Source organism: Aquila chrysaetos, chromosome 4 (genome assembly GCF_900496995.4).
Source record: "Aquila chrysaetos chrysaetos chromosome 4, bAquChr1.4, whole genome shotgun sequence".
NCBI classification, from domain to species: domain Eukaryota; kingdom Metazoa; phylum Chordata; class Aves; order Accipitriformes; family Accipitridae; genus Aquila; species Aquila chrysaetos.
This window is the reverse complement of record NC_044007.1, coordinates 6,163,690-6,191,390: the sequence shown is the minus strand read 5'-3', so window position 1 is coordinate 6,191,390 and position 27,701 is coordinate 6,163,690. Positions and strand designations below refer to the sequence as shown.

The 27,701-nt window shown below is 40.4% G+C and overlaps 1 protein-coding gene across 1 annotated transcript in view; it reads right to left on the bottom strand.

Moving 5' to 3' along the window:
- FAM135B (family with sequence similarity 135 member B) overlaps positions 1 to 27,701 on the bottom strand; it is a 270,746-nt gene that overhangs the window by 54,947 nt on the left and 188,098 nt on the right. The window contains exons 6-9 of the mRNA XM_030012198.1: positions 21,913 to 22,052; positions 13,837 to 13,907; positions 11,782 to 11,955; positions 1,673 to 1,799 (exon numbers count right to left, since the gene is read on the bottom strand). Coding sequence (XP_029868058.1) covers positions 1,673 to 1,799; positions 11,782 to 11,955; positions 13,837 to 13,907; positions 21,913 to 22,052 — 512 coding nt within the window. The remainder of the gene's footprint in view (positions 1 to 1,672; positions 1,800 to 11,781; positions 11,956 to 13,836; positions 13,908 to 21,912; positions 22,053 to 27,701) is intronic.

Below are 27,701 nucleotides of genomic sequence, written 5' to 3'. Positions count from 1 at the left end.
TTTCCCATCACCAGTAGGCTGGGGGTGGGCAAGATATTGGGAGGGGACATAGCCAGGACAGCTGACCCAAACTGACCAAAGGGATATTGCATACTGTATGATGTCTGCTCAGCAATAAAAGCTAAGAGAAAGGAGGAGGAAGAGCATTCATTACTATGTTTGTCTTCTGGAGCAATTGCTATGTGTACTGTAGCCCCACTTCCTGGGAAGTGGCTGGACATCACCTGCTGAAGGGAAGTAGAGAATAAAAGTTTTGCTTTATTAAACTGCCTTTATCTTGACCCATGAATTTTTCCATCTTATTTTCTCCCCCCTGTCTAGCTGAGAAGGGGAGTGATAGAGCAGCTTGGTGGGCACCTGGCATCCAGCCAAGGTCAACCCACCACAATTATGCTGTCATTTAAAAAAAAAAAGAAAAGAAGAAAAAAAAATCCTCTAATCAAAGAAGATTAGTCAACAGAAATAGGTAGAAAATAGAGTTTGCAGCTAAGGAAAACATTTGGGAAGGAAATAAGGTTTCCTAATCACAGCAGACTAGGATTTTTCCATGGAAAGTAAAAGGAAAAATGGGAGTGGAGACTTAACCTTTCCATTTATCTTCTTACAATAGAGATTTGTCCAAAGGATAATGAAAAGTAGGAATCACTTTCCAAAGAAGCCTCTCTCATGTGATGTACAGAGATGCACAGAGATTAGTCTACAAAGACAAACACTTGAATCAGTTATTTAAATTTATATGATGTGACTGTCTACCAGAGAGGCAGAGGTTGAGGTCAGTTTGTTTGCCAAAAGCGTACAATGACCCAATGGTTCGGATAGCAGCCTCAGGCCAAACATTGTCTCAGCCTGAGTTAATTCCCTTGTAGTTCTTCTGCACTAGCAGCTGTAGGCTAGCATATTTTTAATATTTATACAGAACAGAACAGCTTTGACAGGAAAGGTTGAGGGAAGCTGAGGGCAGCATGTTAATCAGAACCCTTAAATCAGGGTTTCCTAACAAGTTAATGATTCCAATATTCTGGGTTGAGTTTCTAGATCTGAGGAAACATTTCTGACAAAAAAACACCTCAAAGCTAGCATGTAAACAAACAAACAAATTAAAACAGTTAATCATTATTTTCCAAACAAACAACTTTGTACTAAAAATTGCACAACAAGCTCTCCTCGTCACTTGCGGTAAGTAATAAGATCGAAGGCATACACTAACTGCGGGATCTGCCTTGAGTAAGGCAATGTGCGTAACACCCCGTCACCAACACACGCAATACTCAATACTCCAGGCACCTACCCTTCCTTCACAACATCCGTAATAATGACTCAAGTCCTCTGGCTGTCGAACATGAGACCTGAAAGCAAGGATCTTTTACTGAATAATTAATTTCACCTTACAGGAGACACGTGATCAGGTGAATCCTGCCTTAAAAGTATCATTGGCTTTCAGGGGTATATCCATGCATCTTGAACTTTTCTGAAACAGTTCATATAGGTGGGGACTGAACACCCAGGAACAGTGTATCTAAGTGCCAGGTGGTTCATGCAGAAATGTTTGAAGGGTTCTTCTTCCAACAAATTCCCTCTACTAGCAATATAAACCAGGGCACATTCTTCACAGATAATGTGGACACTCTGTGTGACCAAATGGAAGTAAGACATCATTGTTCACCCTCCTTACCTCTGAAGAAGTGGGTTTGCAGTAGCCAGCTCCAAACACCAGATTTTCTAATGACATACTGGACTGGTCTGGTCCTGCCTCCAGGTTGCCTTTACCGAGCCATGAACCTTTCCCTGGACGAGCAAAACTAAAAGAAGAAAAATAGAGAAGAAAAATAATCAGAGCAGCATTGTTAGAGAAAAGTCATTGTTGTCCCAGTGCTATTTCCTTTCTTAGAAAATGTTTGCAGTTTTGGTTTTGGTGGTGGTGGTTTTTGCTTTTATTTATTTCAAGCTAACACTGTAAGTCCACGTTTCCCTTTCAAAATGAACATTGTCCAGTATGCACTAGCTCAAATTATGTGAATGGAGTTTGCTTTCCTGGCATTCAGTCCAGTGGCTTGAGTGTTATCTTTCACTGAGTCCTTTCTCTGCTGTCTCACAGATGTTTTTCCAGCATAACATCTCAACAATACAACCTTTCCGTCTACCCACATAGATAATACTCTTATCCAACTTCTCAACACCTTGCATCTTGATTAATGCAACATCCTTCTCTCTGGCTTTAACCATATCAGCCTTCCTCTTTGAACTGTGCACGATCTCTCTTCACTATCCATATCCTTTATAGCTCATGCCAATCTTTTACTACAGGTTGGAAGTTTAGTTCCCACTTCTCACTGTCCCATTACATAACCTTCCAGTGCTAAACCGAGAAGACTTCAGTCCAAAAATTGCATTTCATTTTGCTGGCTGCAGTCCATTTATTTGGGATGTGTTCTCCCATACCCATGTGCAACACGAATTCTCTGTTATCCAAATTCTTCCTCAAAAACCAGGCAGAATTTAATTTGGTTTAGTGCTGAGGTCATTACCTCTCAGTGCTGACTAGTGTGGTCACAGTGTTCTCTTCTGACTGTATCTGTATGTCTCCTATCTTATAGCATGAACCCATTAAGAGTGGAACATCTTGTTTGGAGTTTACTGAGCATTGAGCCCACCAGAGTCCTGATGCATAGCTAAGGCTCTTACTCTGGATTAATCTGAGCAAATGTCTACATCCCAGCTAATGATGTAGGCTGCCTTTATATTTGCTGGAGAGGAATTGGCATTTCCAGGGTATGAGTCATCTTTTTCTGAAGTAGTGATATCAAATAGGTCAGACGAATTTCACCCTCAAAGTGCTTATTTCTTATTGTGGACTATAAAGAGAGGCTAGGATGACTGCCTCATAAAGGACTGAAGTTAGGTGAGATAAACCCCACTGTTAGCCCCTGTGATAACATGTGCTGTACATAAACTACATCAAGATTTCAAGAGAGAAATCAGGCTACTTGTGGTGAATATAATGAGCCAAATTACTGAGTCTAAATGGTGATGCAAGTAACCATAAGTGTTCCTAAAAAGCACGTAGGCAAAGGTGGAATTGAAATAATGAACTGCAGAGAAAAGAAAAACACACTTGCTGTTTGTGCTTAATGCAGAGGTAATGCCACCGAGTTCATGCTACAGCTTCCAGACTGGGATCACCATCCAGAGGCACCTGATACCCATCCGGGCATCCCAAATTACATCATACCCAGGAGACCTGGTCTCCCTGAAAGAACAAAAACTTCCAAGATGGGGAGCACAAAAACCGTTTTAAAATCGTGATGTGCCAGAACTAAAAGCCACAGGGCAGTGTCATTCATTTTGCCAAAACTTTCCAATCTGAGGTTATTCCTCTATGTAGATGCACATGGCCACATCAGCTAAGATCAGCCTTAATTCATGGATATCTACACCTGATTCATTTTTAAGGACAAGTAAGAGTCCTGGCTGCCGTACAAAAACATACAACAAAAGAAAGGATGCTTATGTTAAGGATCCAAGACAAAAGAGAGGTGCAGCAATACTTGTTATCACCTGAATAACAGGTGAGGTTCTGATGTGCAGGGAAACTCATTGTTGTGTGCAACATCAGAAAAAGAATCTCAAGCAAAATTAGGAACTGGACCGGTTTCAGAAGGTTAATCACAAATCCCTGCCTCGCCCCTAAATCAAAACTGCTGTTTGCTATATATCACTTAGCATTCATATACTGACAAAAAGGACATCCTTTAAGGGGCAGGGTGCTGGAGAAGACCTTAGCACATATCTGGCCTTGCTTATGTATGTATTAATTTATGTGATCCAAGAAATTTCTAGATGGCTAAGCAGCATGAAGACTTTCCATGTATTTCCTACATGCAATATCTAAGATAAAAATAAATAAATAAATGAAAGTAATTTCAAACAGGCAAGGGAGAAACACTGCTCTGAATAATTGCAGCTGTTATTGGATGATGTTTTCTGCCCTGGTCTGCTGGAAAGGCTCAAGGAACAGAAATAAAAGATGATTGCTTGGGTATCAGAGAGAGAAGCTTAAACAAATGTTGCCTGCACACAAAAAACTCCTCATTTGAATATTAGCAAAGCTTTCAAAGGTTTTAAGGCCGAGAAAAGCACTTTTTAATGCATTTTTTATTTATTTATCTTTTGCTTTTACAGCAGAGAAGGGATTTTAATCTTTTGGTTTTATGGAAATTGATTTCACATAGCACTGTAAAACAAAAACCTTTTTTGGGAAACCTGCCAAAATGTCATCTGTCTGTTGAGGCAAAGTTTAACTGGAAGGCTTACAAACTGTTGAGGTTCCTTTAATGCTTTCTGAAGTACGTAATACTGGCAGACAATTTTTATTAGCAATAACAGGTTAATTAGCTATGCCAATTCTTTTTCTGTATTTATTTTTACCAATTATTCCTGCAACCATGCTTATTTGTATGAATCTTGAACCTTGGTTATTTACATGTCCATTTGGACTATCTACTTAATAACATTGATTTAATATCAACATTTAGATCATCATCCTGTATGTTAACCTTAGCTTTTATTTGGAGTCAGGATAAAAAAGTTAAAAGAGGTAATCTGTCCGAGAGAATGAACATGTGTGCAGAATTATTAATATTTTCAGTGAAAGAAACAATTTTTTTTTGCCCTTTTTTTTTTTTTTTTAGAGCTGTTCTTTTGATGACCTTATCCATGAGATGTCTTTATCCTTCAGAGGAGCCTCACAATTCTTACAGCAGCCATCTATGGACACATACTATAGTAAGCTGCCTTGAAAAGTCCAGTTGTTTCCTGTGGTATAGCCTGCAAGATACCATCAATAAAAAATTAAGAACTTTCTGACTCAGAGGTTATATTCAGGCAATTATTTCCAGCAGTCATGGTTATCCTCTATGAATCTGTGTCCATGCCTTTCTGATTTATACTTTTGGCCTCTGTAACATCTTTTGGAATGAATTGCACGTTGTAATATGTGCTGCACTTTCTGGTTGTTTTGACCCTGCTGTTGGAGAATTGAATGTGGCACCTCTTAGTTCTTGTATGGTGCAAATTGTTAAACAATCATTCCCTGTTTTTTATCTTCTTTGGACAATTCTCTAACATATAAACGAGATGACAGTTCCCTAGCATAAGAAATTCATTGGTCCTGATAAATGTTAATTCAAATGTGTTATTGAAGTAATTCAGAATAAATGCTTTAGGCCAGTTTAATAAAACATAATATTCCCTTTGAGATTAAATTGCCCCAAAATGAAATAACCTTTTTTTAATTTTTTGTTCACTTTTTTCAAAATGAAGACCTTTTGGGGTTTTTAGTAAGCAAAACTTAATTTCTTCACAAATTGTAGTTTGCAGCAGAATGGGGCAAAAAATTTAACAGATTGGGACCTGAATCTTCCTCGGGGAAGAAAACCTATCTTGCACTATATGAAATGGTCAAACTGTGAAAAAACAACCAAACAAACAAAACACATCATCACCTCATTTCTAATGACAAGAAATTATAATCTTGTGACTGAACCAGGAGTGACAGATCAGGAAATGAACTTGCATCCCATTGAGGCTGGATCCTATGGAGAAACCACTTCTTTTTTCCTCAGTCCCTTATGCATAAAATATTACTGATTTAAAAAATGAAAAATATAAGTAAGTCCCATAGAAATAATACACCTCAGAATCAAACTGTCACATTCTCCACAGACTGCACTGTTTGCATTTCACCAGGAACTTCCTTCTAACTCCCACAGATCAGGAAAGATGTAATGCACAACACTGACTTCCCTCAGTGTTTAACTCAAAATTTTAATATAGCTTTTGGTAAATTACTACTGGCATGTGGCCATAGGGTACATGAATGATCTGCTATTTATTTTTGAGAATAATATATGGATTTTTACAGACTGTGCTCCTCTAGACATGTTTCTCTTACACAAAGAGTTTCACTAATATTATAATCAGTGACTGTAAAATGTTCTGAGCATCTTGGGTAAAACTGATAAGATTTATTAAAATAAAATTTGTAATGCAAACAGATATCTCTCCCTAGATCCCAGAGTCAGAGGGGGAATCTGGTTTGAAATTTCTCGTGATTTTGATTGTTGGAAAACGCTGGTTCATTTGTCCTGAACTTAACCTTAGTTGCTATAAAACCTGAAATAGGTAAAGTCATGTGGTGATATTTATTTAGTTTTGGGTGGGATTTTTTTTTTGGTTTTGGCTTTGGTTGTTTTTTTTTTTTTTTTTTGACTCAGAAATAGTCAGGTTTTTCTTATGTGACTTCTCAGCTGGTAGCTCAGGAGAATGGCATGTCAAAATGGAGGTTTATCTTTGCAGATACATAACAAACAGTAATAAAGAAAAGAAAATTCAAAGGAAAAATCATCCAGTTATTATGCAAGAGTTCCTAGAGGAAAAAAAATATAAACCAGTATTCTTTTAATAAACATATTATGGAAGCAATAGCTCTTTCTTGCATAAATATTCCATCTTCTTTCTACAGATTAATTTATCTGCAAATAGGATGGAGAGGGAAAATAAGTCATGAACTTTACTACCCAGGATTACATCTGTGGCAGTTGCAGATATAAGCTGCCCATTAGTAGGTGCCAGCTACACTTACAATTGTAGAAAAATTGACGTGCATGGTCTGCACCCAGATTCAAGGTGCACAGGGTAGTACAACGTGTGTATCACATATAGATATATCAGTCATGTTTTTGAGGAACAGAAGAATGCCTGGGAATAAAAGAATTTAGGCAAGAGAAAATTGCCCAAGGATGGCCAGGGTTGTCCTGATTCATCAGTGCAGTGGAGCAGAGCAGAACTAGGTCATGCCTGAAACCTTTAAATACCCTGTGTCCCTTTGATTCTGTTCCCTCTTCCCAGAGCAGAACAAGCTCAAGGCACTGAAAAATTCAGTATCTGTGTCTTAGTTTCTCCACCTGCAAAATTTCTATTATATTATTTCCCCATCTCAGTTGCCACCAAGATTTCTTGTTTCTCATACAGTGATTTGGATGTGGGCAATGAAGAATTCAATGTTAACAAGTAAAATCCTGAAAGGCTACTTTGTTTTTCACATAAACGTATGTGTGAAAGTGGGGAAGAGAATAGAAAGTTGAGGAAAATACAGAAAGCTAAGGAAATGAAACCCCTTTCTTGTGTAAACAAGAGAAAACAGGTTTGCCAGGTGCCTGATGAAGGATCTCGCTTATCTGCAGCAATTTCAAGTCTTGCTTTTTTTTCCCCTTGGAGTTTTTTTTTGTTTGTTTGGTTGGTTTGGTTTTTTTTTCAGATAGATTGAAAATGTTTTCAGCTGAAGCCCAAGAGCCAAAGTAAGACTGCAGATGCTTCATCGGGTGAGCTGGATTCTGCACAGTCCTTAGATAAAGCATAGCTTTGGGTAGACCATTCTGTACAGATAGTAGCAGTCTGGTGCTGAAACACAGGTCTTACATTTCCAGAAAGCTTTCAGGGGAAGAAAGTACAAATCATCTGAAGTCACTGATAAATTTTCAGTAGAAGACATGCCAACCAGATCCTGTTGTCCATGCTGTTTAACAGGAAATACAACATAAAGGGCATTGGTTTTGGTGTAGGAAACTATGTGCATGTGTGTCAAACTATGTATTGGGGTACTTGTTTCAGAGATTATTTACTAGCTTTATTTTTACTTATAAACAGTAGCATATGCTAACTCCTCTCGGGAAGGAGTGGTGCAGAGGTCTATGGAATTAATGAAGCGGATAACCACGTTTCTTGCTGTTTGCTTTCTAAATGAGTCCAATATAAGAAAGGCACTGAGATTGCAGCATGCCTGAGACTAAGTAGACCTGTACACCATAGACGTAGATGTATTCCTTTGGGAAAAGCAGAAGTATTTCTTGAAGTCTGAACTATGCTGGAGCGAAGTGCCTTTTCTAACAGCTGATGCTGGGCTAATAATGGCTGGTTCTACTTATAGACTGGACCAGTTGCAAAGCCAGTGACAAGGAGCTAAGGGAGAAGTCAATGCCTCAGGCCAGAAACCAAACTGATCCATACAAAACACAAAACCAGAGTCCAAAAGCCCTAACTCCTCCTCACCTTCCTCCTGCAACTGCCTACTCACACCTAACCTCTGGAGCTTAGGTAAGAGAATAAAAAAGGTATTTAAGCAGTTTGTAGAGGCCAGTGCATTCAGCAGAGGAGTACTCTCAAGCCTGAACGTCATTTACTTTTTCTGTTTATCTTTTGACAGACTCGCTAAGATCATCTTCTGTCATCCTGGGTAAAATGAGGTCGCCCTTTACTTTCCGAAGAGAACTGTCATTTCTGTGATGTTAGGAGAGACGTGCCAGCCAACGCCTGCTCTATATTCTCGTCTATTTCTCCCACATCCCCAAAGTCTGAAAATACTGCTCTGCGATCTGCAGCTGCCAAAAGCGTTCAGTGCAGACACCACCGCCCTGCACAGCAGCTGTCGCTGTGGGAGAGCAAGGGGCTTGGGGTCTGCAGCAGCACAGCTTGAGCCCTGTGTTTTGAAAGCAGTGGTGTGACAATGTCCTGCTGTCTCTGGTGGAAGGGTTTGGATGTACGGCAAGACGCAGGTGAGGGAAGCAGTGTTTTGGGTCGAGACAATAGCTATCGCAACCACTGCACCCTACATCCTTGTTCTCTCCTATTATTGCACTCCTACCTGGAAAACCAAAGTTTTGGACTTGGCCCCAAGCTGTCCAGCTTCCCCAGCCACTTCTGGGGGGGCTTTTTAGAGAAGTCAAACAACTCTAAAGGTCAAAAAGTTAGAATTTTTAACCAAGCTCTGGCTCAGTGCTCTGTAAGGACAAGTCAAAGCCACCCAACCCCTTCGCTGCTGCTCAGAGTCCGGTCTGCAGCAACATTTCAGAGGGATGCACCTGCCCAAGGAGCCAAGAGAAGAGGTGATCCAAGCCCCAAAGCATCCCACCATGCTCCTGGTCATCCCACATCTAGACCAAATGTGATTGCTGTAGAGATAACAGAGCTGGAGGTAAGTTGACTGCAAGTCTGCCTCATCACCTTACCACCCAGCCTCTCACCTCCTTAGTAAATGCATAAAGCCATTAGCAGTTGGCATGAATTGGGACCCCATTTAAAAGCTGAGGGTTATACTCTTTAGAAAAGCTGAATCACAAAATTTCCATCCAGAATCCTGCAAAGGGTCCCAGAAACATGATTTTCACTCATTCTCAATTTGGTAAGAGGTGAGGGCTTCGAAGTATCAAACCTAATGTAATATTTATTATGTAAGAATAATTAACCAGGACAAACATCGATATCAAAATGTTCACTTGTCAAAAAACAGGAGGTAATGGAGGCACCCTGGCAAGGTTTGCCCAACAACAGCTATTTGTGGGTGTACATTACCCTGCAGGGAAAGGCCTGAATCGGTCTTGCTGGTTTCCCTACTGTTTTCACTGTTTCAATACAGACAACAGGGAAGAACTTTGGGGAAGAGTATCCGATTTGCCAACAGAGATAACGAAATATGAAAAGCTGGGTCCACAGGGCTTATGTGAGCAGATAGCTGTGCTTCAGGCAAAGTCGTTTTCCAGGACAACTTCAGGACAACAGTAAATTTCAATTTTACATAAAGTGTGATCTTTATTTTCAGGGTAGGTCTAGAACTGTTGTTGTTTTACATTTAAGTGTATACATATGTGTAGAAATAATATGTATATACATGTAATGTACATACTATGATGGGACAGCTCAAGGTAGCAAATCAAAACACAGTGAAATACTGCATAGATATTTTTTCCCAGACAATGTAACTCTCTGGTGTTTATTTTTTCTATAACATGACAAAAAAGACTTTCCAGTCATTCAAGTTCTATTGTGTTACAAAAATAAAGATCTGATTTTGCAATTAAACCTTTTTTTCTATGTTCCAAGTAAACTCCAATGACAAGTGGTAAGAAGAAAAGCTCTGAGGTGTGACAAAAACAAGTAAGTTTTAGTTGGCTGGTTTTGTTTCAGAACGCTTAGAACTGGCATTTCTTTTACACTGGTGTCTTCACCCTGATTTATATTTAGAGAACGCATGATATAAAAACTCTTTGGGTTTTGAATATTTATCAAGAAGAAGATAAATCTTCAGTATCACACTTTAAAATTATTTTACTGGCTTACGCAAATGAGACTCTATATTGTGTTGTCAAAAATCTTCATTCCACTGCATTAAGTAAAAATATTGTATACTTCATAAATATCCACAGAATAATATTTTAAAAGCTGTACTAATCTGACTATGGAACAGTTGCTCATCACAAGATTTATGACTAATAACAGTAACAAGTCTCTGCAGCTCCATTCATTAGAGGATAACAAAGCACTGAAAACAGTCATTAAGCCTGATAACTTTTTTCTTTCATCCTTTTATAGAGTAGAACAATGGGCAAATTATCTGAGCAAAATTATCTGGTTAGAAGTAGTCTGTTACAATCTAATTCACTATTTAAAAAGTCAACACATAACAGAAGAGAGATATGACAGTTACCTGTAACTCAGCAGCAGAAGAAAAGACAGATATGTCAGTCTGATCTACTAATATGACTCGCATCACTGTCACAACTCAGCGTCTTAGAATCTTAATTCATTCTATGGCGTTGTGTACAAGCAATGCCTTTATATAAATGGTGAACTGAAGCAAAGATGTATTAAGTCAAAACACAAAACCTGAGAAAAAAAGAGTCTGCAGGTTCATCTTTTCTTTCCGACACAGTGCTATTTGCTCTTTGCACAGTATTTGACAAACTTAAGAGTCTCCTGGTCATTTGGTAAACAGCAAGGCCTTGCTGGAGTAAGGGAAGCTGAACTACGCTGAACACTTGTCCTGGTTTCAGCTGGGATAGAGTTAATTTTCTTCCCAATATCTGGTATAGTGTTGTGATTTGGATTTAGGATGAGAATAATGTTGATAACACTGTGGTGTTGATAAAACTGTGGTGTTTAGCTGCCTGCTGGGTTAAACCACGACAACACTGCATTTTGCTTCAGGACCAAAGGAGTTCCCTCCCTCTCAGCACTCTTTATCTCACGCAATGACAAGATTGGACACAAAGTAAATTGCCAGAAAGACCTTTGCTTCCCCTCGCCTGCTCTAAATATTAGAGGATATTGACCTCCAGCCCTGTTTTATTTGAAGGAGTTCTGAATTATTTTCTTGTCATTACAAATCAGATAACATAAATCACACCTAGACCCCATGGCAGCTAGTATTATACTGCCGCATGGTTAAATCAGATGATGCTGCAAAGAAAAAATTCAACGGAGCCTTATCCAGTACTGACTCATGCATGCCTCCTTCCAGCCATATTATGAATTATGCTAATGCACAGAGGCCACAGATGAGATTAGAGTCCAACTGTCCTAAATGCTTTAGAAAACAGCAGGGGAAAAAAATATAAATGCTCTTAGTTGCTTTTAGACTAAAGAGGAAAAACAGCCAAGAGAATTTTCACTTTCTTCATGTTACAGATGGGGAATAGAGAGATCGAGACTAATCAAAATTTCTGAACCTCTTCCCAAAGATTTTGCTAGTTTTTGATCATATCCCTAGTGTCTCATCAAGGGAAGGAGCCTGTGTCAGAGGCTGGCTCTAAACCCCAATCTCCAGAATCCTAACCCAGGACCAAAAAAATTCAAATTAAATTATTCTCTCTGCTTCTCCTATATAATAAGCAAATGAATTCAGAAAAGGAATCTCCTCTGCCTTCCAACAGACATTTCTGTGTCCTTTACCTGATCAGAGGCTGGTGTAATGCTACCAGTGACGCATGCACCGTGACAGATATCACTGACAGGTGGAAATAGTCAAACATGACAGGAACATGGTGGTGCAGACCTCTCCGGGGGTGGAAGTGAAGACACAGTGTACGGCTGCTGATCATGGGGATCACTGGAACATCTCTCAGCCTGGAAGAGAAAGAGGTTTACAAAGGTTGGTGAGAGCTTGAGTTGTCACAGCCTGTGATGTGCTACAGGCAGCAGACTGGGAAACGGCTTGAGGTGAATTTTTATCACTTCCCAGCTTCATAGGGGTTTACATAACTGATGTCTTGTGTTGTACTTGTGCCTAGCATAAATATAAATAAATATATACATATACATACACATATAAGTCCAAAACTAAATAACAGATTTAGATATAAATATACTGTATAAAAGAAGAACAGATGTGATGCAATTCTGATTTCCCCTGGTGATTTTCCTTGATGTCTACCTATGCAATTGTTCTGGCAACATTAAGAACTAAGGGGCAGAAGGAAATGCATTTAGCAAACTGCTCAGCTTATTTGAGTGTTCATAGCCAGGGCAGCTCACTACTTGTGATTTTCAGTGTAAGAACAATCCACTCAGGCAATCTATGAGAGTTAGAAGCAGTCCTGCGTCAGAAAGAGATGAAAATATTCAGGGTACCTTTCCAGATAGCTGATCTTATGAAAAACTTTTTGCAAGAGGCCAAAAAAAAAAGAGTAGGTGAAGTAACTGCAGAGAAACAATACAAGTTGGACTGGCTTCTCCTTTTTTCATTAAATAAAAATTAAGACTTTAATTTAAGGTTTGATTATAACTATTCCAGAATAACTTTCCTAGTGTGCAGTCAACCACATGACATCTGAGTCACCTATGGGGCAGGAGGCTGAGATGTAAACCTGGAGCATGCCTAACCACATCCTCCCAATGCAAGTGAAACTCACTTCTAAAGAATTGTTTTACAGCATTAAAGACCCTTCTGAAGCCAATTGCTTCCCAGAGCTGAGAAAACCTATGATGAGATGGTTGAGTATGGTGCATGGTTAGTGCCAAGAAGTGTTTCAATGAGATTCGCAGTATATCCTTTTCTAAAAATCACTGCTTATTTTATGGTAAATTAGATTAATAATTCAGATGATAACAGAAATTAAATGTATGTGTTAGAGCACAATTTCATAACTTGAATGTTTCAGTCCTTTTTATTTTTGGCTGTCACTTAATGGTTGTTTTTTCTCTTTTCTAGACCCATCAGCATCACAGCTAATGAGTGATGATCCAGTCCCACCTGCCTGAGAGAACAAGTTTTCACTTTTTGTATCTTGAAGGTAAAGGAAACTTGTTCTTGAAATTTGTTTATGTGCCCTATGGATATGAATAAAATCACATGCGTTCAATCTTAGCATGAAACACAGCTCAAATGATTTCTCTGCACCCCCTCCACCATCATAAAATGCTGCTGAAGTCATTGGAAGCCTTTTCTGTGCTTCAGTGAGGCTGAATAATGTCTGGGATCACACTTTCTGCTATGTCTCAGGAAGGGATGTAACTTCCACTTCACCTAAGACTATGGAATCCAATGCAGTTGGAAGAAATCAAATTCAGTGGGAAGAGTCCTTCCTCCTAAAATATAGAGATAGCTTTAGTTCTTAATACAAGAAAAGCACTTAGCATGTTCATATACCCATCTTGAGCCAGAAAATACTTTGTTCTCTCCTGAGATAAATGAATTCCTGAACCACAGCCCCTGCTCACATGGAGGTGAGTGATGATATTCCCTTTGACTTTAACAGCAGCAGACACAGAGCAACACTTAACACCTTTGAAAACTTCACATGTAAAGAAAAAAAACCGTTGCTTTAAAGAGGAGTATGAGATACACTCTTCAAATACAGAGAGGAGAAACAGAAAGACTTCAACACTGAGGCAAAGGAAAGACTTATCAAAGCTATCCATTTTTCTAAAGGACTCTCACCTCATCAAAGTAATTTCCCAATTGAACAAACCCCTGCATTACTAATTGAGGTTGAAAACAGCACTTACTGTTGTTCGCTATCAGTAAAGTGCAGGTCCAACTTAAGCTGAAAATCTGCCTCACTCAATGCATCTTCCACCTACAAAAAGAGAAAGGTAAGGTTACCTTTGTAAGTTGGCACCTACAACACTGAAGGCAAAAGTAGATGGGTTTGTCTGATAAGAGCAAAGGCAAAAATAAGCAGCAACAGCAGCACCCCACCACAGTGGCAGAAAGGAGCAAATGTGACAGCAAGTCAAGGTAACTGCTGAAGGAGTCAGAGGGAACCAGAGCAGTCAGAGGTGTTATCTGCTCACGGGTGTCCTGTCATGTCAAAAAAATCACTCCAGACAAGAGTAACCAGAGTGTGTAGAGCACTGCATTTGTCGGATGTTTGCTCTTTGCACACTGAGAGTCGGCGGAGTATTTCTAAAGCTGCGCTCCCTCATTGAACGAGTATTCATTTGGGTTATCTTGTCAGCTGAATGAGAACAAGGACTAGATTTTCTTGGTTGAGAAATAGCCATGAATCCTTCGGTTACCTACCTGTAACTAGTGCAAGATTCAAAGTTTACTGTTTAAAACAATCAGAAATGGCTCAAATAATTCTGACAATTTCTGCTCTCTCATCAGTAGCTTTTTAGCTTCTTTCTCAGCAAACTGAGGCTTTCCTGCCTCCCAGTCACTCCTTCTGGTCCTTGACAGATTCATGGAGGAAGTTTATCAAGGATTCTCATCTAGACCATTTTCTTTGCAAAATTCAAAGGCTTTTGCTGTTCTTAAAGCTTCAATTAACAGAAGTTTAACTGTTCACTTTGTTGCAGGGTGCTAAACATGTTTATATGTGGTAGGATTCAACTTGCCAAAACCACTGAACATATCATATGTGATCATAAGCCGACTCACTAGTACCTTCATCTAATAGGTCCCACCAGCAAGATTACCCTTCTTTTATTGTCAATAAAATACTTTAATTGCATTTTATGAAACAGTATGTGAAGGGAGCTGTCAGTTTCTTAACTTCACCTGGAAAGGACTACATTGGACAACATCCCAGCTTGGCACAGTTGAAGTAACTATTACCAATGGAAATAAATAAATTAGAATGGAAGAAGGATTAAACTGCCCAGAACTTTCTCCTTGACCCCTTTGAAATGTCTTTTGTTCCCCAGCAATGTAGTAAAAAAAGTTTTTATTTCTATCAACTTAAATGGAAATATGAACAAAAAATTATTCATTTTATTACCAAAATAAGTCTTTTTCTGTGAGTGTAAGCATCCTTTATTGTATACCAGAGTACAACAGAAGATGCAAAGGAATGCAGGTAGAAAAGTAGAGTTGTTCACTGGGGATAGGGTATTATAAATAAAACTTCTTTTTACCCAATTTTTGCCACAAAATGGTGAGGTAAGACATCTAGGTTCTGTCTTTTGTCAGTGGAAAGCAACAAGCAGATGTATACAGTGAGCTAACCCATCCTGAGGTACATATCAGAAAAGGATAATTGATTTCTGTTTGTGCTGCCTCTTTCCATTGACAATAGATAGAGCCTAGAGAAATATCTTGGTTTAGATACATTTCAATTTTAGATGGCTCAAATTAGGCAACATGAATTCTACTTTCTTGAGCTCATTAGCACATTCTTAAGAACAGATGATACAAAAAATGCACTGAAGGCAATATCAGAGGCATCTAGCCTGCTCTGACAGGTAGGATCTATAAAATATATAACATAAAACATGTTTAGTGTCATGTTTTAAGCCTAGCCTTTAACAGAGCACCACGAGGCTGCTCGCTCACTCCTCCCCCACGGCCCTGGAGGGATGAGGAGAAAATATAAAGAAAAGCTCGTGGGTCGAGACCAGGACAGGGAGGGATCACTCACCAGTTATGGTCATGGGCAAAACACAGGCTCAACTTGGGGAAGAAACAAAATCAACTTAATTTACTACAAATCAAAACAAGGATAATGAGAAGTAAACCCCAAATCTTAAAACACGTTCCCCCCACCACTTCTTCCTTCCCAGCTTTCTCTCCCTCCTCCCCCCGGCGGCGCAGGGGGACGGGGAATGGGGGTTGGGGTCAGTTCCTCACACCTTGTCTCTGCCGCTCCTTCCTCCTCAGGGGGAGGAGGACTCCGCACTCGTCCCCTGCTCCACCATGGGATCCCTCCCACAGGAGACAGTCCCTCACAAACTTCTCCAACATGAGTCCTTCCCACAGACCACAGTTCCTCACAAACTTCCCTGGCGTGGGTCCTTTCCCTGGGCCTCAGTCCTTCAGTCCCAGCCTGCTCCAGCGCGGGCTTCCCCACAGAGCGGCGGCCATCTTGTGGGGCATCCATCCCCCTGCTCCGGCGTGGGCTCCTCTCTCCCTGGGCTGCAGGTGGGCATCTGCTCCCCCGCTGCCCTCCCTGGGCTGGGGGGGGACAGCCTGCCCTCTGGTCTCACCACGGGCTGCGGGGGCATCCCCTCCTCCCCGCCTTCCTCACTGACCTCAGGATCTGCACAGGGGTTCCTCTCACATTCCGATCCCCTCACTCACTGCAGGTTCCCCTTCTTAAATCTGTTCTCCCACAGGTGTTACCACTGTCGCTGACGGGCTCGGCCTGGGCCAGAGCTGGGTCCGACTTGGAGCTGGGGAAGCTTCTAGCAGCTTCTCACAGGAGCCACCCCTGTGGCCCCCTCCCCTGCTACCAAAAAAACCCCACCACAGAAACCCAAAACATTTAGCTAGGTTTTCCAAAGGTGAAGCTCCATCTACAGTGTACCTTTTACTGTTGAAGCAAGAAAATTGAGAATCAAGGATTGATTGTAATTTGACAAAATTATCAAAGATGTAAAATTTAAACCCTTCTGAATATGGTATTTCTTCTAGTATGACCACAGGCACAGAGATGTGAGGAGAAAATTCCAGCTTCTGTTCACTAAAAATGTGCTTTCCCTTTTGTGTTTGTCTCAAAACACCTGGAAGTATGTCTTTCAGAAAAAAAAGCCTTTTTCCTTTTTAATGAATTGTTGTCACTAAAAATCACAGTTGCTGGCAGTCGCAAAGGAAATAATCATTGTTGAAGCTACAGACTGAATTTAAAATAGGAATGCAACTCAAGTATAGTGCTTCAGACAAAGCACACCTCATCCTCCAACAGAGGGAATGAAATTTTGGGTCTGTGCCTAATACTGCTGAGCAACTGTCACTGAAATCTGAGTCTGTGTTTAAAACAAGTTCAATAGCTAGTGACACTAGCTCAAAACACCTTGAGGCAATGAGCAGATGTCTGAGAGACTTCAAGATATTCATCACTGCATGGGGTCACGCATTAAGGTGCAAGTATAGGATATTTTTAATCCCAAAACTGTATTGAAATCAGACTGCTTTGAATAGTGCAAAAACCCACATAAAATCAAATCACAGTTCTCACTACAGAGATTACATATTTTCCTTTGTTTATGGGAAGTGTAAATATTAAGATGAGTGAAAATTGGTCAGTTGTTCAAAAATCACTGGACTCTTCATGAGAAAATATCATTAAAAGGCTTATGCACAGGTTGAGACACAACAGAATTACGTACGGTAATTACATGACAGAAGTTATCATACAGCTTTGATACCTGCTGGACTTTCCTGTGTTTTACTTTTTTTCACTTATTAGAACCACAGGTGCATAAGATCCTTTACATGGGAAAAAACAAAATGGCTTTTCCATAGCTTATACAGAAGAGGCATTGAAATTTCTATCATTCCTCAGTCTCCTGTATGAAATAATATTGTCCTTAAATGAAATATGGGTTGCTTATTTTAGCAATACTGGGACTATTATGATGTTTTTCACAGTTATCATATACAGACTGTATAATTTTCCAAAAATTTGATACATTATCAGATTTTTTTTTTTAATTATGTTTTTTTCTCATGAAGAAAAGTTTTAAATTTTCACACCAAACTACTTAAGAAATCAGCCTGAAAAATTTCTCTGGAATATAATTAGTGTTTGACTGGCTAAGCCAAGCAGTTTCCTCCCAGGTATTCTGTAAAGGGTCTTGCAGTGTTTTTTTCAAAGTTCTTTGACCTCTTAGCTCTGTTAATGATTAAAATCACAACTTGTGAAAGAGAAAATAAAGATCTGTGTTTGTGGAAATACATTCATACTAAACAAGGAATGTCATTCTGCTCTGTAATATTCCATACACCCAAATAAAAGTAAGGGAAATTCAGAACATCTGACCTCTGGGCAATATTATTGCATTTCACATGCTGATCTTGTCTCCAGTCAAAAATAAAGACAGACAGTTCTGAACAGAAATTTTGAAAGCTTTCTTTGAAATAGTACATGCATTTCATTCTTTCTTTTTTTTCCTCTAAAATCAAACAAGACTGAAATTAATTTTGTCATTTCTCATTTGATTAATTTTTCATTGTTTGCATCAGCTTAATATTACTTTGCATTTTCTTGCAACATCATCTTGTGTCTTGTGGAAAGTCTGCACATTCAGTATAATGTTCTCTGTTGCTGGGGTGTGCCTACATTCCCCCTAGTGCTCCCACCTTGGGCCTTATAGCTTGTGGAAAAAGACCCCCTATTCATCTGTGAGCACACACAGTTTTCCAGAAGGTGCTGTCCAGAGTTCCGGCTGTTTTCTAACCTCTGCCTCTCTTGCAAAAGTTCTGTACTGGTAGGGAAATGCATTTTATTAAACTCTGTTTGGAATCTGTGCAATAGAAAGTATTTGTATATGAAAAGCAGAAGTTTTTTATACAATAAAAAGCATATACAAAGAACTCCAATTTCTGTTGAACCAGCCTGGAATCAAGTGCATTGTTTCAGTTTTGAATTCTAATTTTTCAGGTTTACATTTACATCTTTAGCTTAGCTTTTAAGAGCTGTGAAAATACTTAGAGCTGAAGTTTCCAGCATTCTTGTTACGTACTTCCATAATATGTAACCATTTAGCCAAAATGTCAGACTGAATGATCTGGATGTCCCATCTCACTTAAATTTCTCTGGAAAGTACAAAATCTAATATACTGTGATATCCCAGCTTGCTTCGTTCTATCCTCTCCCTGCTACAAAATTGTCCCTGAATGGAGCCAGCAAGCAGGGAGACAGACAAGTTACCTGTTTTATTGCTTGATGAAAGAGGCAGAGCTCCTGCTTTAATAAGAATGAAAGCTAAAGCTTATGAAAATAAATTAGACTTCTTTGTAACACTGAAGGCTGCCTCAGCCTGCAATATTGTTTCCTATGAATTCAAAGAATGCTGCATTCTGGGATAATATAGAAAAGGGCATCTAATAAGCCAGAGAGTTTTAAATCACCATTTATATGGTGAAAGGTATGCTCAGTGCCACTTCTAGGTGGATAATTGAGGCTTCTTCCATTTAATGGCAGACAAAAAAGATGTATATCTATACTTAAACTTATCTAGGGTTATACAAGAGGAGGGGGAAAAAGCCAAACCAAACCAAACCAAACCAGTAGCAAATGGACATTAGGTTTTATTGTTTGGGGTTTTTTGTACAGAGCCTATCTCAGAAACTTGTCTCATCAACAAAAGTACCCCAGCACCATGAGGAGAAAGCACACTGCTCCCTTTTTATAATATTTGATAATTCCAGTTCTGACAGCAGAAACCACATGGAGCATATGAACTCAATACTTCCATTACCCAGTCTAACTTGCTTGTCTATTTGTCATAACTTCCATTTACAGAAAAAACAGCAAACAGATCCTTCACCCTCAACCAAAAAAACTCACCATAGCACACAATTGGCACAAAAAGGACTCACATCTGTTGTGTGTTAAATAAGTTAAGAAGTTATGAACAGAGATAATATTTAAAACACTTTACAAATCTCTAGGTGTTTTGCCAATGCCACATTGCAAGGATTGCATCCAACATATGAGATTATGTGACAGAGATGCAAAACTGTCTTTGAAGAGTAGTTGTGGATATAGTAGGTTTCTTCTGAGCATGGTGCCCAGTGGAGTGGCACACTTTGGTCTCTCCCATATTTAGATCAAATTTGTAAAGTTTTGGAGGACAAGACATCAAAGCAGAAAAAAGAGGCCTGGAAGCATTAAGCAGAAGTGAATTCTGTTAATCTGCTCAACACGCAAAAAGTTTTGCAGACCTTTATTTTTTGCATTTGATTCTTTAAAGTGTCTTCAGCAGCTCATCTGGGACCAACAGACCTGTTTGTCCTCTTATTCTACACCTGTGAAAACCCAAAGCAACTTCATCATACAGAGATAATGGAGTTTTCTCTGTGCAAAACCATTCTGTAAGTATAGAATTGAGCAGCTGCCTTTTTCCCAAGGGACCTCCTATGAAAAGACAAGTGTGATGCACACAGCACATCAAGAGTCAGAATGAGTTTTAGCGGTGAGGAATCTTGTATGATTTTTTTTTTTTTTTTCATTTTGTGAGGTGCACAACATTCCTGAATATTAACGCAAAAATCATCAGAAATCATCCCTGCTCAACACAGCGGAAACTGCTGTAATTTGAGGGGAGGGACTTTCAATCAGAGATGTTCCAGTGAGGAATGATAAAATTAATATTCAATTAAGCATGTTGGAACATTTTCCTAACGAATATTGATAAACTTGCATTTAGTAATTTTTCATATAACACAAAACAACAGTTTGAGGGAGGAATAAATTGATGACACTATGTTAAAAAAAAACCAAACCAAAACAACAACAAAATAAAACACCAAGAAGAAAGTGGGAGGGAAAGGGAAGTATGTGAAATAAGCTTAACTTAGGTTCTCCAGCTGTTTTAATTTAGAGCTCTATATAAACCATGGATACGTGTGTTGAAATAGGACAAAACAAATTTTAAATCTCTTCATGTTCAAATACAAAGTTATACAAGGAAGGACAGGTGAGCATCTCTGACCCTGAGTTCAACACACAGCATTTAATTCACACTGGCTGCATAACCTGTAGGACCTACTTTCGATGGCATGTTGATTTTGCAAAAACAGCTGATGCCATGTGTCTCTCATTATCACTGAAAGCAAGTACTAATGCCATATATTTTGTACCAGCCCTTGTGCTGGCAAAGCACAGCGATGACACATTGGGCCAGGTCTTAGTGCCATTCTACTGTGACACTTTCTCCCCTTTCTGTTTAAGAGTCCAATAAAACAGTGCTCTCCATACTCTAAGTTTGCTCCTCTCTTGTAGCTCCTAGGCACAGGAGTTATCACTGGAAGACATTAGTTTCACATCAGTAAGAGGAAGCCAAAGGTGTTTTACAAGATGGGTGGTTCAGATCATGTACTTCCCTTGTGTAGGTGCTCGTGTTGTTTGAAGGAGTGCATGACAAATGGGGAGAAGGATCCCAATATGAACCTATTCTAGATGAGGCATAACGGAAAGCAAAGGAGTTGTATGTAGACTATAGGAAGGGTAAGCTCCAGCAACTCTGCCGTACACTCCTGCAGTCAGAAGCGCTAAGGAGAAAGGTGAGGAGACCTCTGAGTGGTGGAAAGGGACTGGGTAGCTTGGTCACAGTATCGTCATTGCTGTAGCAAAAACCAGTCACTAGGAGAGAGGAGGAGGAGAAGATAGCAGTAACGGATGGTAGGAGTAGAAGCTGGTCCTAGAAAGATGCCAAAGATTCCCAGTTTTCTCAGGTGAGGTTAATCTACACAGATATGTAGAATGAGTGATCTAGTGCACAAATGACAAATTAAGGTCAATACACTTGAGTTTCTGATATACTGATTTACCAGTATATGTCAACACTGGAACGTCAGGGTGTAGACTACTCAACAGAGACAGTGCAGAGAGTCTATCTGACCTAATGCAGATGCTTATAGTGTCAGCATTTACAAATAAATAAATCACCCCAGGCACCCTTGTCAGTACAGGTAATGATAGGTTCAGGACAGTCAATCTCCTTCTAATGCAGATGCTGGTATTTGGTCAGAAAAATCATGACTTTACCTCCACCAGCTACATTGATGAGACCTGTGACAGCACAGGGACTCCATGACAACTTCCCAAAAGGAGATATTTCTGCAATGGACAGCTAAAGTTAGGTAAGAGGAATCCCAGCCCTCCTGGTTTTTATGTGCATCCCAAGACAACTCACCCTTTCGCCATCCAGAAGCAGGTGCACTCTGAAGTTCATTGATTCATTAAGAATGATCTCTTCATTTCTGTACAAAATCTGAAATATTCTGCTGTAAACGTTGTTTTCATGAACACAGGCTGAGCAAAGGCTGGAATCACCTGCACAAAACACAGACAGACTCCTGGTGTAATTTCTGCAGGGAGGTTATTTTTTCTCCTACGTTTTCACTTCAGGATTATCTAGGCCAGTTGTATTAGTACTTGTAATTAACCACTTGCATTCTCAATAATTAGTGGTAATGGAGCAGATTGTTATTGTGGGTTGCAGGTTCCCAAACATGGTATTTAAAGAAAATAAATGTTAAACTGTAGGCAGGTTGGATTTCAAAATGAGAATAGCTGACCCTGCGACAGCACTTACCCTATTAATTTTATTTCTAATGAAAGCTAAGGCATCAAATGTCTCCTGGAGAGGTTTGCTACTCAGCACCATGAAGACTGTGGGTGTTCACCTATGAAATTCCATCTTTTGTCTGCAATGGGCATCTTTCAGAGGAGGGAGTTTTCTTGTCAGCTCTGGTGCTCTCAGAAGTTACTATCTGGGAGGGGGGACAATAGCCAATAGCACATCTCAAATGTAGAGCCTGGAAGTGCAGAGGCATCTTAAGTAAAAATACAGAAAAAGAAAAAAAGCAGCCATTTTTTCAAGATGCTAAAAGTCCTGTGGAATCCTTCAGGCCCTTGACCCATGTGAGAGCTGTGAATTTGGCCCATACAACTGGGATTAATCTGAGGAACTCAAGAACCAAAACCCTAAGTTTCTCCACATTGAATTCAGTCAATAGCTTCATATGTGTGCTGATATATCACATCATCACAAATGAACTTCACATAAACTCAGGTGAGATTTGTCCTTCCTAACTTCTAGGTGCCTCCAGTGTATTTTGTTTTGGTTACTATGGAGCCTATGGAATTTAAGTCATCATTCATCTGACAATAAAAAAAGTTCATGCTTTAGACTGAGGCAAATTTTTGCTTGAAGCCCACTGCTTATTGAGTAGTTCTTTCACTAACAATAAAATAGTGTGACTTGCTTTTCTGTACAAACCCACATTGGATGCAACAACATTTACTACAGTGAATTCCTTCCAGAGGAGCCTGTGATGACCGTGTGACTATTTAATGAACAACTGGGAGCCAGAGTTAGGTACTTTCAAGTTGTGTTTTGGCTGTTAATCAGAATCCCCTGTTAATTCTGCTTCCATAGCCCCTGAGCAACAACTTCCCGAAATATGTACTCAGAGCTAACTTTGTCCCTTTCCAGCACTCAGTGCTGTAGGAATCTGAACTTTTGAAATATAGTCCATTAGCAGATGGCATTTTGGAACTCTCCTGACAAGGTGTGCTTAAAAAAGGTGTACCAGTATCAGTCCTTCAAAGAGAGACAGATCTGTGATCATCATCAGGAAGCCAGCAGGCACATGCTTTTTACAAAGAATAGTTTTTCAGAAGGTACTTCTGGGAATTTGGGCCTTTGCAGAATTGTTTTGAGTCCATGAGCTGTGGCAAGATAAAAGTCCAGGTCAGAAAGTCTTAGGGACTGCTGGTTTGTCAAGAGGTTCAAATCAGGACCAGTCTATTCTGCTGTGCTAAAGCTACTGCTTTGCTTTTTAGTGCAAGAACCATACATAATTTGCAATCAGAAGTCAGTGAGTGAAGACTGACAGAGGACTAAAGATTTCCTGAGGTAAAGGTGGGTTAGGGGAAAAAAAAAAAAGAAGATAAAAGACTTTTTAAAAAAAATGTGGTGGATTGACCCTGGCTGGAAGCCAGGTGCCCACCAAAGATGCTTTATCACTCCCCCTCCTCAAGTGGATAGGGGAGAGAAAATATCTCGTGGGTCAAGGTAAGGACAGGGAGAGATCACTCAACCAATTACCATCACGGGCAAAACAGACTCAGCTTGGGGAAAATTAACTTAATTTATTGCCAATCAAACCAGAGTGGGGTAATGAGAAATAAAGCCAAATTTTAAAACCCCTTCCCCCCACCCCTCCCTTCTTCCCAGGCACAGCTTCACTCCTAAATTCTCTACCTCCTCCCCACCAGTGGCGCAGGGGGATGGGGAATGGGGGTACAGTTAGTTCATCACACATTGTCTCTGCTGCTCCATCCTCTTCAGGAGGAGGACTCCTCACTCTTCCTCTGCTCCAGCCTGGGGTCCCTCCCACGGGAGACAGTCCTCCATGAACTTCTCCAACATGGGTCCTTCCCATGGGCTGCACTTCTTCACAAACTGCTCCAGTGTGGGTCTTTTCCACAGGGTGCAGTCCTTCAGAAGCACACTGCTCCAGCGTGGGTCCCCCATGGGGTCACAATTCCTGCCAGAAAACCTGCTCCAGCGCGGGCTTCCCACGGGGTCACAGCCTCCTTTGGGCATCCCCCTGCTCCGGCGTGGGGTCCTCCCCAGGCTGCAGGTGGAGATCTGCTCCCCCGTGGACCTCCCTGGGCTGCAGGGGGACAGCCTGCCTCACCAGGGTCTTCCCCACGGGCTGCAGGGGAATCTCTGCTCCGGCACCTGGAGCACCTCCTCCCCTCCTTCTGCACTGACCTGGGGGTCTGCAGGGCTGTTTCTCTCACATGTTCTCACTCCTCTCTCCCACTGCAGTTTCTGTGCCCCGGCATCTTTTTTTCCCCCTTCTCAAATTTGTTTTCGCAGCGGCACTACCACCGTCGCTGATGGGCTCTGCCTTGGCCAGCAGCGGGTCCATCTTGGAGCCGGCTGGCATTGGCTCTGTCAGACATGGGGGAAGCTTCTAGCAGCTTCTCAGAGAAGCCACCCCTGTAGCCCCACTGCTACCAAAACTTTGCCACGCAAACCCAGTACAAAAAAAAAAAAAAAAAAAAGTACTAAAGGCCCCCATAGACAAGTGAATGGAGTTTTGTCATTATAATGATTAGGTTTTGTGGTGCCAGTCTGCTGGAACTGGAATAGTGCAGACAAAGAAGTAGCTTCTCAAAAAAAAAAAAAAGGGGGGGGGCAGGGGGAAGAATTGATTAAATACCAATATGACAAATAAGACTTGAGCTAATTAATTAGCAGGACCATAGTGCTGTCATCCAGACTACATTCAAACCATTTTCCTATTACTGACTTTTACCAAGCACACCCAGGAACAGCCTAAGTGTTTCACCGTGCTATTGTCTTCCCATCACATGTCCTGCACAATACTTACGCATAAGTCCAGGCAGCCTAGATAAATATACATTTATTTCTTGTGCTACACCAGTTAGGCTAGAATGTTTCAGCCTGATTAGCTCTTCAAAAGCATGCAGTCATATTTATTTTAATTTAAACCTCATCATATTAGAGACACTGCAAAAATCATATTAGAGGTATAATGCATTCTTATTCCTAGTTGGCAGACAAAGGAAGCTTTATGTTATTTGATTTGGATATTGATATACTGGTACTCCTCTAGAATGGAAAGTTTAATGTCATTTTCTTTTCAAACACACTCCTGCACAGACCACTCCTACTGTGTAATTGCTTTAGGAGCTGGATTTGCAAGGTGACACAAAAAGTCATTGCTCTTGTTGGAAAGGTCGAAGTCAAAGACATGCTACAATGCTTAGGGTTGTCTCAAACCCATGTGAGTGAATGTGATACTACAGGGACAAAAATTGCTCAGCTTTAAGCAGAGATTTACCTTTGCAGAGATCTGACAAAGAACTACAGCAGATGAGTGCCTAACCATCTCCTAAACACAACCCATCTCTGCCTATTTTAATGGCCAAAGCCTGCTTCTTTTCCTCTTAAAGTATGACATAAGGCTGTGGCAGGAGTTTTCTCAGAGGAGCACTTGGCAGCATGAAGATGTCTTAGTAATGCTGACAGCAATGCAGGCATCCTGCCTCTCAAAGCAAAGGGGAATGACAACATCTCCATAGATATTGCCCTTCAGGCAGCAGCACTCACTGATGTATTCTGTGCTTTAAGGTACAGACAGAGACCAGCCTGTATGACTATACTCGAGCTTCTTTCACTAACAAGAATTGGTACCTGCACCAAACATACTCTTTCTTAGTCTGCTCCGTGAAAACATCATCATCCCGGTAACTTTTACAAACTTCCCCTTGTTCCTGAGATACCTTCTGACACTCGTGTCTCTCTAAACCCGCAGACTTGTCTGCTAACAGACGGTGGCAATAAGGTTGGCATTTGCCACGGCTGACATTGTTCAGAGACGGTTGCTGGCAGGAGACATAGCAGATGCACCCCGCATTCACACGAGCACCTCTGTCCTTTGGCACAAAACACAAGAGGGTGTGAGAGAGAAGCTTGAAACTATGGGCTTTCGCAAATCTCTTTCTAGCATAACCTCAGTTACGCAAATAGCTCTGAGCTATGGCTGCACTGCTCAGAAGCCACATGCAGTCCAAGGAAGACAGACATAGTGTGTGGAAACTGCTGGGAGCTCGCACTCCCCGGTGAGCTGGAGCTAAGACTGTATTGACCTGCATGTAGCTCTTTATTCCATAGTTTCAAAGGCTTGAGCTTTGGTGAACTCAACAAGGAAAGACTAATTTTGTGGTAATGAGCTTTTGCTCAGTAAATTTCCTTGTTAGGAGGTTTATTTGTGACACTTGCAGTGTTCCTTAAGCTAGAAGGAATCCTATTTTCCTGTTTCCTTTTCCTAAGTAACTATTCCATTTACTGCTTATCTTCCTTGAATTGAATAGGTCTCCAAATTATCTGGAAAGTAGAAGAGCTCTCAGGGCGGTAAGAACCATGGTGAACATGAACAGGACAGTTGTGCTCAACAACCATTCACTTAAGAGAATGAGAAAAGCCTGTTGACGCATCTCTCTCCTTCTATTCTTTCCACAGGAAATACACTGTTACCACACCACCACCCCTAGCAAACCCTTTACAGACTATTGAGTAATGGCATTTTTAAAAAAGGAAGGGAAAAAAGGCTCTTTGCAGTTGTGAACACTTTCATACACATAGCATAGGCTACCTGTACAGACCAGTCAGTATATCATGTCCGCTTTCCCACTGTCTCCATATCCAATTTACGAAGCTCCCCCAGATACACTCTAGCCTACCTAATCTTCCCATCTGGAAGTTTCTATAGATGGAGATTTCTAAATGTTATTGCAGCATATCATGCAGAAATTTTTCATCCCTTTAAAGAATCAGGGAGGGACTTTGCTATTTAGATGCTGGAGGCCCCTGAAAACATCTGTCCAGGTAATCTTATAAGGAAAGAACTGATAGTTAGGTGATCTGTAAACAAATTTGTTACTTATCTTCAGCCTAATTTAGTGAGAAAAGAAACTATATTCTTCTGACAACCACTGCCAGTAGGATGGCACTGGGGGGCTGGTGGTGGGTGTCTGTGGCAGATGTGCAAAAGTCCCTGAAGAATGGGATAAAAAAGAATAGAAAAATTAGATGGAATAGAATAGAATAGAATAGAATAGAATAGAATAGAATAAATAGAATAGAGTATAACAGAACGTAACAGAAGAGAATAGAATAGCTTTGCATAATGCCTCAGAGCATATAGTGAGAGTTGGGATAGGAAAGTAAGAAGAAGTAAGCAATGGATAAGAAAACCTGGGTTAACCTCTTCAAGAAAAAACACTGGAATCTGAAGGACACCACCAGAAACCATAGTCCTCTACAGAGACATGTGACAGCTGGTCAAACTCACTTAACCATGGCTTTGCTGCTTGTAGTAGGTATAATTTGATAAAGTTGATAATGAAATCAACTTTAGTTGACTAATGTGCTACTCT